Genomic DNA, 12,971 nt, shown 5'->3' on the forward strand with positions numbered 1-12,971 from the left:
AGAATAACTATTCAAGTGAAGGATTGCAGTCTTAAATTGTCACTATTCCAGCCTCCAGTAAAATTGGGGGTAGGCTGGATTCTTGCAAACAGTCTTGTTTTGGGTTCCCTCTATAAACAATTAATTTGTTTAGTTTATTATTATCACACGTGCCACTATACAATGAAAAGGTTTTGTTTGTGTGCTTGTTTGCTTGCTATCCAGTCAGAGAAAATCTCTTGGCTATTCTGATCACTGTAAACTGGTAGAGCACTTCTGGCGGGGAACGGAATGGTATTTACTGCTGCTAGGACCTTTTCTTAATGAATTTTTCTTTTGCAGAATATCTTCATCTTTGAAAATTTGCTAGACATTCAACGTACATATAATTTTCCTGTGGAGATTGAAGTAAGTCTAAACTATTATGTGAAAGGTTGTGTACGTCTTGATAGATGGTGTAATTACTGTCAATATCACCACCTGGCAACATGTTGCTTTCAAAGGTCTTTTATTATCACATGTACCAATTAAGGTACAGTGATATGCAAATGAACATACAGCCATATGAAAATATTTGATTTAATATATGAGAAAATGAAGATCTGGAAACGAAAAAGAGTATAAAGGAAAATACAAATAAAACTTAAAAACGCATTCAAAGAGAATCAGGATGTTCAAGTTTGGCAAGGCGTAATTATAAATCCAAAAAGCTCTTTTTCTGGACTTTTCATGCAGCAAACACACTGGTAAGGTAGTAGATCTAAAAATACATCAATGGTCGTTAAATGCCAGACATTCTTTAATATAATTTAAAGTATTACATAGACTGCATTACTCTAAAACAAAATTAAATAGAATTTTCCCACATATCTCTCCTATCTGTGATAAATGTCAATACTCAGAGGCTAACTTAACTCATACTTTTGTAAATTGTATACAAATCAAAAATTTATGGACGGACATTTTTAGAATAATTTCTGAAGTTGTTAACACCCAATTGGATCCTGACTCAAAACTAGTAATATTAGGAATATCAGACCAAAGCCTAAAACTTACAACAAGCCAAAGAAACTTCCTTGATTATAATATAATAACTGGGAAAAAATTAATATTAAAATTTTGGAAAGGTCCAACAACCCCTACAATTAAAACGTGGATTATGGAGATGTCGGAGACCTTACATTTGGAAAGAACTAGACTTGTCTTAATTGACAAACAACAATTATTTGCTAGAATATGGTCTCCATTTATTGACTTTTTGAAAGGGTAAATTGGTCCGGCATGGGAATCTGACTGAAGCTCGAACTCAGGATTAGATGAATAGTTATGTTTTATAATCTACGGACCTATCTCCAAAGTTGTATTATTGGTAATTTATTCTATTCTTTTTTATCGTGTTTTTTTCTTTTTCTTCTCACTAACTATCTATTAAAAAAATATTTAAAATAAAATTAAAAAAATTAAAATAAAAATACAACTGACAAAGTGCAATGTCTTAGAGTAGGTATGTTACAAACCCTACCTGAATCGTGGCTGAGCATCTGCCCTACCCCGTGTGCGCGATTTTGGCGCTGTTTAGAGGGGGCGGGTTTAAAACACGATTTTTACTAGGCTGTTCCAATCGAAAATGTTCAGCCTAGTAAATCATTAACGGAAAATCGCTGAAAGACCCCGCGCAAAAGGTATTATTAGTTTTTATGGCCTTGTATAATATTTATAGTAGTTTAAAAATCACTCTCTCACTCCGCAACCTCTCGCAGCCCCAGGGTTTTATAAAGCAAACAATTAAAGGTATGTACCTTATTTTTACATTAAATGGGGCTTGTATATAACCCTGTATATAAAGTTTTCTATAGCGAGTAGTTCATTTTGGGCTCTTTATATCCCGCAGTATTTTTCTGGGCACTTGAGGGCACAAATCCAGCGCAATGTGAACGTTCTAAACCAGCGCGTTCACAGGAACCCACTAGAAAGCCGATTTAAATTGACTTTAATTTACAGCAAATGAACACTAAATTCCTTCCATTTGGCCTATAAATTGATGTAAATGAGATTTAAAAATCATGTTTTATTGTGAATTATTTGTGAATATTATTTGGACACGGGCTATTTAAAAATGTTAATCATTTATTAAGAAATGGATAGATGTTTAGATCTAGTGATTGAAGTTTGAAATTAGCTACAATTGGGTAACTAACTAATTATATGCTTTAATTTCAGGTCATCCAAGTAAGATTATTTTATATTTGTTTCAGAATGCTTCAATCTATGATAACTGAAAATTTCATTCAGTTCTCTTAATTTTTAAGAAGGTTATGGGCTTTTGACTGTCCACGATCACAGCTTTTTTTGTTATGTCCATAGAAAATCAATAGGGAACAAGATGCTAATTTCCGAGTATGAAAATGGCCATAACTTTTTTATTACTTGAGATATGAAAGTGAATTAGGTGTCAAATTAAACTTATTGTTATGCTTTATCTGATGGGATAAATTGCAGACTTGATTTTTTAAATCTCAAAATATTGTAACATTGCTACTTAGAGTCTTCCAGCTTTGAAACAGGCCCTTCGGCCACATCAGCCAACATGTCCCATCCACACCTGCCTGTGTGTGTAGTAGGGAATATTTGATCTTGATATGGACATATCCTGAACCTTAAAATGTTCTGCTTCAGGTACCAGTGGAGAAGAAAAAAAGATATTTTACAATTCGCAAAGAAGCTCGAGATGCAACGGATGGAGATTCAGGTTTGCGTGAACTTTTGTATAGAATCTGAATTTGAAGTAAATTTGAATGGGGTTTATTAATACAATCGTCATGACCATGATGATATTGATCAAGCACATGCAGAGGACTGACAGCAAAAGCTGAAGATGATACGAGAGCAACACCTCATTTATATAGTACCCAGTATGTCTACTGGCATAACTGAGGTTGAAAATTACTATTTTGGATTCTGGCTGTGATCTCTGTTCTCAAGATCGAACCATATAAATGCTTTAAATCACAATCTGCCAGCTGCAAAAAAAAGTCATGTTTGATTTTTTATTTCCCATCATGAAACAAAAAGTCCAGGATGGTAACAGCATAACACCATTTTAGAAGGTAAAGACTCTGAGTTCCCGTGAGCTTTACACATTCATTGAAATACATACTGAAGCAACAGTTTTTCAGTGAGTGATAGGAAGAGGAAGGCATGCCAGTGGGTCTGGATGAAGTCAACAGAATGGGAGGAGGAGGAATGTGTGGAGAATTAACAGCAGCATTGAATAATAGAATTAAATGGCCTTTTTCTGTTATATTTCAGATGTAAACAACGTCTTAGGATTCATTGGTATGGCAGCATGAGTAATTAGGGTTACTAAAGCACTTTGTAAGGTCATAAGTAATGGGAGCATTATTAGGCCATTCGGTCCATTGTGTCTACTCCTCCATTCAATCATGACATCTATCTCCCCCTTCTAACCCAATTTTCTTGCCTTCTCCTCATAACCCCTGACACCCGTACTAATCAAGAATCCATCTATCTCTGCATAAAAATATTCATTGCCTCCACAGCCTTCTGTGGCAAAGAATTCCACAGATTCGCCGTCCTCTGTCTAAATAAATTCCTCATCTCCTTCCTAAAGGAACATCCTTTAATTCTGAGGCTAAGAACTCTGGTCCTAGACTCTCATACTAGTGGAAATATCCTCTCCACATCCACTGTATCCAAGCCTTTCACTAGTCGGTATGTTTCAATGAGGAGACCCCTCATCCTTCTAAACTGCAGCGAGCACAGGCCCAGTGCAGTCAAATGCTCATCATATGTTAACCCACTCATTCCTGGAATCATTCTTGCAAACCATCTCTGGACCCTCTCCAGAGCCAGCACATCCTCAGATATGGTGCCCAAAATTGCTCACAATACTCCAAATGCACCTGACCAATGCCTTATAGAGCCTAGTATATCCCTGTTTTTGTATACTAGTCCTCTTAAATGCTAGCACTGCGTTTGGCTTCCTTACTCCGTTTCAACTTGCAAATTAACCTTTTGGGAATCCTGCACCAGCATTCCCAAGTCCCTTTGCCCCTTCGATTTCTAGTTTCTCTCCCCAATTTGAAAATAGTCTACGCCTTTATGCCTACTACCAAAATGCTTGACTCCACACTTTGCTGCCCACTTTTCTGCCCACTCTCCCAACCTGTCCAAGTCCTTCTGCCGAGTCCCTGCTTTCTCTACACTACTTGCCCCTCCACCTATTTTAGCATCATCACTTGCCATACCAGCACTGATTGTGGTTGCAATGTTCATTGCATTTCAGTCAAGAAGCTTTTCAGCATGTATAAACTGAAGTAAATGCACACAAGGGCAACTCTGTAAACTATCAATTCAGAGAGTTGTGGAAGTATGTTACAGAGGAAGGGACCAGACACATATATATTAATATGTGGCTAGGTGGATAAATGTTGGGAACATCGGACAGTTTGGCCCACAGTTTCTGTGCCATATATGATGCCAAGACCAAAGATAGACACAAAGTGCTGGAGTAAATCAGCAGGTCAGGCAGCATCTCTGGAAAAAAAATATGCCGCCCGACCCACTGAGTTACTCCAGGACATTGTGTTTATCTTTGGTATAAACCAGCATCTGCAGTTCTTTGTTTTGTGTGTTTTACTTAACTAGGAGCAGGAGTTCCCTTAGGTCCTTCAAGCTATTTAACACAATCAGAATGAAGAAGTCCGTAATCGGGAGCTCGGAGATGCCCTATAATCAGCAGATCATCTCACATTCTATTACGTGTCCCCATCTCAGGCACCACCTGCCCCATCTATGGAAGGGCTGTGCTTCCCATAGTGGCTTCATCAGCCATCTTAGAATCCACCAAAGTGGAAACAAGCCATCCTTGATCCCAAAGGACTGCTTTAGAAACAGAAAATCTCCAGCAATTTCTGATTTCATCTATCGATGTTGAGTAGGTCTGTCAAAAAAGTAACCCTTACAGTTATTGGATTTGTCTAACCCCACCCTATTGTTGGTGACCCTTCTCTTTATTCAGATGAACCCCACTATTTGTCCTCCCAGTCATACATGGTCGACAGTAGTCTCAGTGAAGAAATGAGTCAGTTTGACTTCTCTACTGGTGTTCAGAGCTTCTCCTACAACTCTCAAGATCCCACGATGCCTGCAGGTCGGACCAGGAGAAAGGTAGTAATCATCACTAGTGTAAATTGTCAGAACTTTAACCTTACCGATATTTAAGATACTTTTTAACTTGGACCATCAAATAAAATGGACAAATCAGCCTATCATCCTTTGTGATATAATTTAATAGTTAAGTACAGTATTGGGGTTTGTTGTGTTTTTTTAAATGTTCACATTTGTTGTTTTGATGGTAAGCAATCTTCACAGTGTAATGGATTCCACGACTTTCATCTGATACTGTAGCAACTGAAATCTGTTAGCCTTGTCAACATTTTTGCTGAAATTGGCCCATATCCACCTCATTTCCATCTTTCTTACCCCCACTACAATCAGTCTGTCGAAGGGTCCAGATCTAAAACGTTGTCTATTCTTGTCCTCCAGAGATGCTGCCTGACTCGCTGAGTTACTCCAGCGCTTTGTGTTCTAAGCCAATGCACAAAGGGTTTCTTCTGACCAGAAATGCAGAGTTATTTATGCTCATTGTGTGGTCTGACGAGGGAGCTCAGATCTTAAAATAATTTTGTGTCCCAAGAAACTCTATATTTATAGAGATGTCTCCATTTATGGAGGTCAATTGTGAAATGGTCCCAGTTTCTTCACTATTATTATAATTTGGGAGAAGCTGCTACGAATAAGTAAATTAATTTTAAGAGCTAATTTATATTTACACCTTAGAAGAACAACCCTGAGGACCACCAATGTATACCTTCCAGAGACTTGCTGGCAGAACTGCATAACCTGTGAAGGAATTATATTTGTGGGTGAATTTAAATTGTATGAGAACTGTACTTGTTTATTATTGGCATGTGTATTGACAAATAGTGAAAAGCTTTTCTTCAGGTCAGGTCAGATAATACAGTACATAAATGCAATCGGCATACTCGAGTACAATTGGTAGAGAAATGGAGAAGATACAGAGCGAGGAATATAGTTCTGAGCAAAATCCAATGTCCATAATTGGGTAGAGTTGAATCAGTCAGTATCATAGCTTATGGAAGGACCGTTCGGAAAGTTGTCAACAGAGGGGAAGAAGCTGTTCCCCTGTGTGGTGGCATGTGGTTTCTAGCTTCTGTACCTTTTGCCCAACTGGAGCAAATAGAAAAATGAATGACAAGTCTTTGATTATGTTGGTGGGGAGTCTGGTCTGTGTGATGAACTGGGTTATGTGATTGAACACTCTCTGCAATTTCTTGTGATCCTGGGCAGAGCTGTTCCTTTACCAAGCTATGATGCAACCTGATAGTATACTTTCGATGTAGAAGCAAGGATCTGCATATGCTGGTTAAGGCACAATGTGCTGGAGTAACTGTGGGTCAGTCAGCATCTCTGGAAAACATGGTTTAGGTGACATTTGGACCCTTCTTCAGTGAAGAAAGCTCTCAACCCAAAAAGTCACCTATCCATGTTCCCCAGAGATGCTGGCTGACCTGCTGAGTTACTCCAGCATTTTGTGTCTTTGTGTATGCTTTCTATGGTGCATCTGTAAAAGTTTGTAACAGTCTTTGGAGATGTGCCGAATTCTCTCAGTCTCCTAAGGAACTGCATTCTTGGCTGTCAATGTGCTTCAATGTGTTTGTTCCATGACAAATCGTTGATAGTATTGACGCTAAGGAACGAAGTTCTCAACCATTTCCACTTCTGCACCATTTATGCTGATTGGGGAGTGTACTCCACCATGTGTCATGGTTTTAGGTGTTGTCAGAAAAGATCAGAGTAGAAAACGTTACAATTAAAATTGTAACCTAAGGTTACATAGTACAAATATCTAAAATAAAATAATCATTTTATAGATTAAAACCTCACATGTTTACTTGCAGGACTGGACAGAATCAGGTGATGTACAGAGTAATATCGTGGAACTTGAGATGGATGAGATGAACCAGCATGAATGTATGGCGACCATAACTGCTTTGATCAATCACATGCAGAAAGCTAACATCACACCTAAACCTGAAGAGGTTTGGAAACAAATCTTTGAACATTAATAATTTATTGAATTCTAAGAAAACCATTAACTGCTGAGAATAATGGTTCAGATGAGGTTGCTAACATATTGCATTATATGTCCAAACTATTTTCAAACAGGACTTAAATAAAGAAAACAAAACTCACATCCACACCCACACCAAAGCATATCAAAGTCAATTAATTAATTTCAGAGTGTAGTCACAGTTGACAAGCATGGCTGCCAGATTATGAACAATAGGGTTCTGGATGTAATTGAGACGATAAACCATATCAAGTTTTGATCTGGCTCACTGCCTACATCTCCATTCCATAAACATACTTTATTAGCCAAGTATATTTTGCAACATATGCAAAATTTGATTTGCCATACAGTCATTCCAATAAAAAGCAACAAAACACACAAAATACATTTTAACATAAACAACCACAACATTGACTCCTCCACATTCCTCACTGTGATGGAAGGCAAAAAAAAAGTTCAATCTTTTCCCTCCTTTGCCCTCCGCGTCAGGGCGAACAAGCTCCCGCATCGGGGGGATTTCAGCTCCCCCGGGTCGGGGTTGGTCGACCCTCCTGCGACCTTGGACCTTCCCAACATCAGTCTCTACCCGAGACTGTGAGTTCCTCGATGTTGAAATCCGCAGGCCACTGCTGGAGCGTCGATCCCAGGCAAGGGATCGCAAGCTCCGATGGTAAGTCCTCGGCCCCACGGTGGGGCTCAAAGTCAGTCTCGAGCAAGGCCGCCAGCTCCATGATGTTAGGCCGCAGAGTGACCGGAGATACGATCCAGAAAAAAATCACATCTCCGGCAAGGTAAGAGATTGAAATAAAATTCCTCCGACCCCTTCCCCCACCCCCCACATAAAACAAACCTGAGAACATTAACACATACTTTTTAAAACACTCTAAAAATAACAAAAAAGATGAAAAGACATGGTGAGTCTGGCATCGTTGACGGCGCCACCCGGTGGTGAAGGACTGAATGTGCCAATTCTCCAACCCACTCGCTACTGTGCAGTCGTGACTCTATCCAGAACATCTTGTCAACTATTAACAGCAAGTAAGGAGAGGGGCAAATGCATGCCTCTGTCAAATATCCTGAGGCTTTGTAATAGTTTATAATTGTCTTGGATATTCAGAGATATAAAACTATTATAATTGCTGTAAATAATTAAAAAAATACAATTACTGCTTTAGAATATAAAGTAAAGTACGAAATAATTGTAAACAAAGTAAAATATAAATAATCAAACTTATCTTTACTTAGTAATCTCCAGGTTGAACATCCTCAACCATTTAAGAGTGAAGTCTCTCATGATACACCAGATCTGGCTGGTGTCGGATCCGAGATGATTCTCGATGCAGTGTTGAACTGTTGCCAAAATTGGTCACCTCAGACTTTCTTTACATTGCTTGAATAATGCTGAAAAAGCTTTTGAACAACACCAAAGATTTTTTTTGTCACCTCAATTTAGTTTTTTAGTTTGGAGGTACAGTGTGGAAATAGGCCCATCTGCCCACCAAGTCCACATTGGCCATTGATCACCTGGACACTAGTTCTATGTTATTCCAGTTTTGCATCATGCATACTAGGGGTGATTTACAGAAGCCAATTAACTTACAAACCTGCACGTCTGTGGAGTATGGGAGGAACTTGAGCACCTAGAGGAAACCCACGCAGTCACAGGGAGAATGTTCAAATTCCGCACAGATAGCACCCGTATCGAACGCAAGTCTCTGGTGCTGTGATAAAGGATAAATTATCCTGTACATGATAAGGACACAATCCTCAATTTAATATATTTTGTGAGAGATGATGTCTATGATTTTGTCAGAATGTCAAGGTAGATTTTGTGTTCAAATTCCTGAATCTGTGACCCTCTGACTCCGGTGCAAGGATTGTGTCAATGAACCAAAGCTGCCACAATTTAAAATTAGATAAATTATAATTTTATATTAGATTCCCAGCATCGGCAGTTTTATGCTTTACAGAACTTAAAATTCTGTGGATTGGTAAAAACAAATAATTTATATTCCTGGATTTAACCATATAACCATATAACAATTACAGCACGGAAACAGGCCATCTCGGCCCTACAAGTCCATGCCGAACAACTTTTTTCCCTTAGTCCCACCTGCCTGCACTCATACCATAACCCTCCATTCCCTTCTCATCCATATGCCTATCCAATTTATTTTTAAATGATACCAACGAACCTGCCTCCACGACTTCCACTGGAAGCTCATTCCACACCGCTACCACTCTCTGAGTAAAGAAGTTCCCCCTCATGTTACCCCTAAACTTCTGTCCCTTAATTCTGAAGTCATGTCCTCTTGTTTGAATCTTCCCTATTCTCAAAGGGAAAAGCTTGTCCACATCAACTCTGTCTATCCCTCTCATCATTTTAAAGACCTCTACCAAGTCCCCCCTTAACCTTCTGCGCTCCAGAGAATAAAGACCTAACTTATTCAACCTATCTCTGTAACTTAGTTGTTGAAACCCAGGCAACATTCTAGTAAATCTCCTCTGTACTCTCTCTATTTTGTTGACATCCTTCCTATAATTGGGCGACCAAAATTGTACACCATACTCCAGATTTGGTCTCACCAATGCCTTGTACAATTGTAACATTACATCCCAGCTTCTATACTCAATGCTCTGATTTATAAAGGCTAGCATACCAAAAGCTTTCTTTACAACCCTCTCTATATGAGATTCCACCTTCAAGGAACTATGCACGGTTATTCCCAGATCCCCCTGTTCAACTGTATTCTTCAATTCCCTACCATTTACCATGTACGTCCTATTTTGATTTGTCCTGCCAAGTTGTAGCACCTCGCATTTATCAGCATTAAAGTCCATCTGCCATCTTTCAGCCCATTCATCCAAATGGCCTAAATCACTCTGTAGACTTTGGAAATCCTCTTCATTATCCACCCCCTATCTTGGTATCTTCTGCATACTTACTAATCCAATTTACCACACCTTCATCCAGATCATTGATGTACATGACAAACAACAAAGGACCCAACACCGATCCCTGAGGCACCCCACTAGTCACCTGCCTCCAACCCGACAAACAACCATCCACCATTACCCTCTGGCTTCTCCCATTCAGCCACTGTTGAATCCATCTTGCTACTCCTGCATTTATACCCAACAGTGGAATCTTCTTAACCAACCTTCCATGAGGAACCTTGTCAAAGGCCTTACTAAAGTCCATATAGACAACATCCACTGCTTTACCCTCGTCAATTTCCCTAGTAACCTCTTCAAAAAATTCAAGAAGATTAGTCAAACATGACCTTCCAGGCACAAATCCATGCTGACTGTTCCTAATCAGACCCTGTTTATCCAGATGCTTATATATATTATCTCTAAGTATCTTTTCCATTAATTTGCCCACCACTGAAGTCAAACTAACAGGCCTATAATTGCTAGGTTTACTCTTAGAACCCTTTTTAAACAATGGAACAACATGCGCAGTACGCCAATCCTCGGGGACTATTCCCGTTTCTAATGACGTTTGAAATATTTCTGTCATAGCCCCGGCTATTTCTACACTAACTTCCCTCAATGTCCTAGGGAATATCCTGTTAGGACCTGGAGACTTATCCACTTTTATATTTTTCAAAAGTGTCAGTACTTCTTTTACTTTGAAACTCATAGTATCCATAGCTACTCTACTAGTTTCCATTACCTCACACAATTGAATATCCTTCTCCTTGGTGAATACCAACGAAAATAAATTGCTCAATATCTCCCCCATCTCTTTTGGCTCTGCAGATAGCTGTCCACTCTGACTCTCCAATAGACCAATTTTATCCCTCGTTATCCTTTTGCTATTAATATAGCTGTAGAAACCCTTTGGATGTACTTTTACCTTACTTGCCAAAGCAACCTCATGTCTCCTTTTAGCTTTTCTAATTTCTTTCTTAAGATTCTTTTTACATTCCTTATACTCCTCGAGCACCTCATTTACTTCATGCTGCCTATAATTATTGTAGATCTCCCTCTTTTTCCGAACAAGATCTCCAATTTCCCTTGAAAACCAGGGCTCTTTCCACTTTTTACTGTTTCTTTTCAACCGAACAGGAACATAAAGATTCTGTACTCTTAAAATTTCCCCTTTAAATGTCCTCCATTTCTCTTCTACATCCTTCCCATAAAACAAAATGTCCCAGTTCACTCCTTTTAAATCATTTCGCATCTCATCAAAGTTAGCCTTTCTCCAATCAAAAATCTCAACCCTAGGTCCAGTTCTGACCCTCTCCATAATTATATTGAAACTAATGGTATTGTGATCACTGGACCCAAAGTGCTCCCCAAAGCATACCTCCGCCACCTGTCCTGTCTCATTTCCTAACAGGAGGTCCAACACTGCCCCTCCTCTAGTAGGTACCTCTATGTATTGCTGCAAAAAACTATCCTGCACACATTTTACAAACTCCAAACCATCCAGCCCATTTACCGAATGTGTTTCCCAGTCTATGTGTGGAAAGTTGAAATCTCCCACAATCACTACTTTGTGCTTATCACAGTTAATTTATTTATTTGCAATCTTTTCTCCGCAGAATAAAGCCCCACATGAGCTTCCATGTTGGATGAAATTTCTACACGGAAAATTGGGAAATCCTGCAACAGCATTAAATGTCCGACTCTTCATTGCAAAGCTCATCGTCAACTCAGAGGAGGTCCTACATTTCTTTGTTCTTTTTCACGTGATATTTATTTCTCCATAAACTTCACTGATGATCCTGAGGTTCATTTTTCTGCTTTATGTTCTGACTGACCTTTATGTTCTGACTGACTGAATGGGCAAGTTATTTCCCAATAATAGTTTCCAAAATCGATCTTCCAATGGATATCTGGTCAATTTATCCTTCCTTGAGGATCCTTCCTTGAGGATCTTTCCTTGAAGATCTATCTTTATACCACCCCGTTGCAGGCTGCCTTTTATTTGAAATTGTTCTTGATTACTAGAATGATATCAAAGATGTACAATTTGATGACCCTTGGTTTCTAACACATAGGCATAAAACAATCACTCATTGCATTAAACTGTTATTTTTTCTATTCCTATTAAGTTGGAAATAGAATCTTTGCATCAAAATAGAATATAGCAGGCAATATATGGATACTGTTGGTGCACACAACTTTGATGCAAAAACACTTCCCCCAGATGAAAGAATATCTTTGATATATGATACAGTGCAAGCCTGTTATTTATTTAAATAAAATTTGTGATGTTCTAATTACAGTAAAACTCTAATAATCCATAATCCAATTATTTGGAAATTCCAGTGGTTTAGCATCTAGCCACAAAGTGACATTTCCCACATTTTATCAGTGCCATTAATTTGACGAACTATGTCAAGTAAAAATGATAGCACATTGTTTATAAAAGCCAACCTGAACAGTTTTTTTTGTAATTTTAGAGAATGCGCCTAAAAGCATGAGTAATGCAGCAAAATGTTCTGCTGTTTAATTTCTAATGAGATCTAGGAAGTCGACCATTAATTTTATTAATCTTACCAATTGTAGCTTTGACCTGAAAGAGTTCTTCTTAATCCTTTTGTACTCATGTCAATTAAATCTGATTGTTTTTTAGATTTTCCAGCCATATGCACAGGAATGGTTGGGGCCTATGCTTCAGTTAGTGGTTTCTGGTAATAATGGAGGTGATGGCATTCACTATATGGTGGTAGAAATCGTGGTTACTATTCTGTCTTGGACAAGTGTGGCTACCCCAAAGGTACAGAAATATCTTTCATAGATCTGTTTCATAAGCTTAGTGCCAAGAAAGCAAAACGTGTCGGTAACAACAATTATGACA

At 38.6% G+C, this 12,971-nt stretch overlaps 1 protein-coding gene across 1 annotated transcript in view; it reads left to right on the top strand.

Moving 5' to 3' along the window:
* prkdc (protein kinase, DNA-activated, catalytic subunit) overlaps positions 1 to 12,971 on the top strand; it is a 249,275-nt gene that overhangs the window by 135,326 nt on the left and 100,978 nt on the right. The window contains exons 44-49 of the mRNA XM_055634106.1: positions 322 to 387; positions 2,656 to 2,728; positions 5,021 to 5,169; positions 6,984 to 7,124; positions 11,710 to 11,829; positions 12,747 to 12,890. Of these exons, the coding sequence (XP_055490081.1) occupies positions 322 to 387; positions 2,656 to 2,728; positions 5,021 to 5,169; positions 6,984 to 7,124; positions 11,710 to 11,829; positions 12,747 to 12,890 (693 nt within the window). The remainder of the gene's footprint in view (positions 1 to 321; positions 388 to 2,655; positions 2,729 to 5,020; positions 5,170 to 6,983; positions 7,125 to 11,709; positions 11,830 to 12,746; positions 12,891 to 12,971) is intronic.

This window comes from Leucoraja erinacea, chromosome 4, assembly GCF_028641065.1.
Source record: "Leucoraja erinacea ecotype New England chromosome 4, Leri_hhj_1, whole genome shotgun sequence".
NCBI classification, from domain to species: domain Eukaryota; kingdom Metazoa; phylum Chordata; class Chondrichthyes; order Rajiformes; family Rajidae; genus Leucoraja; species Leucoraja erinaceus.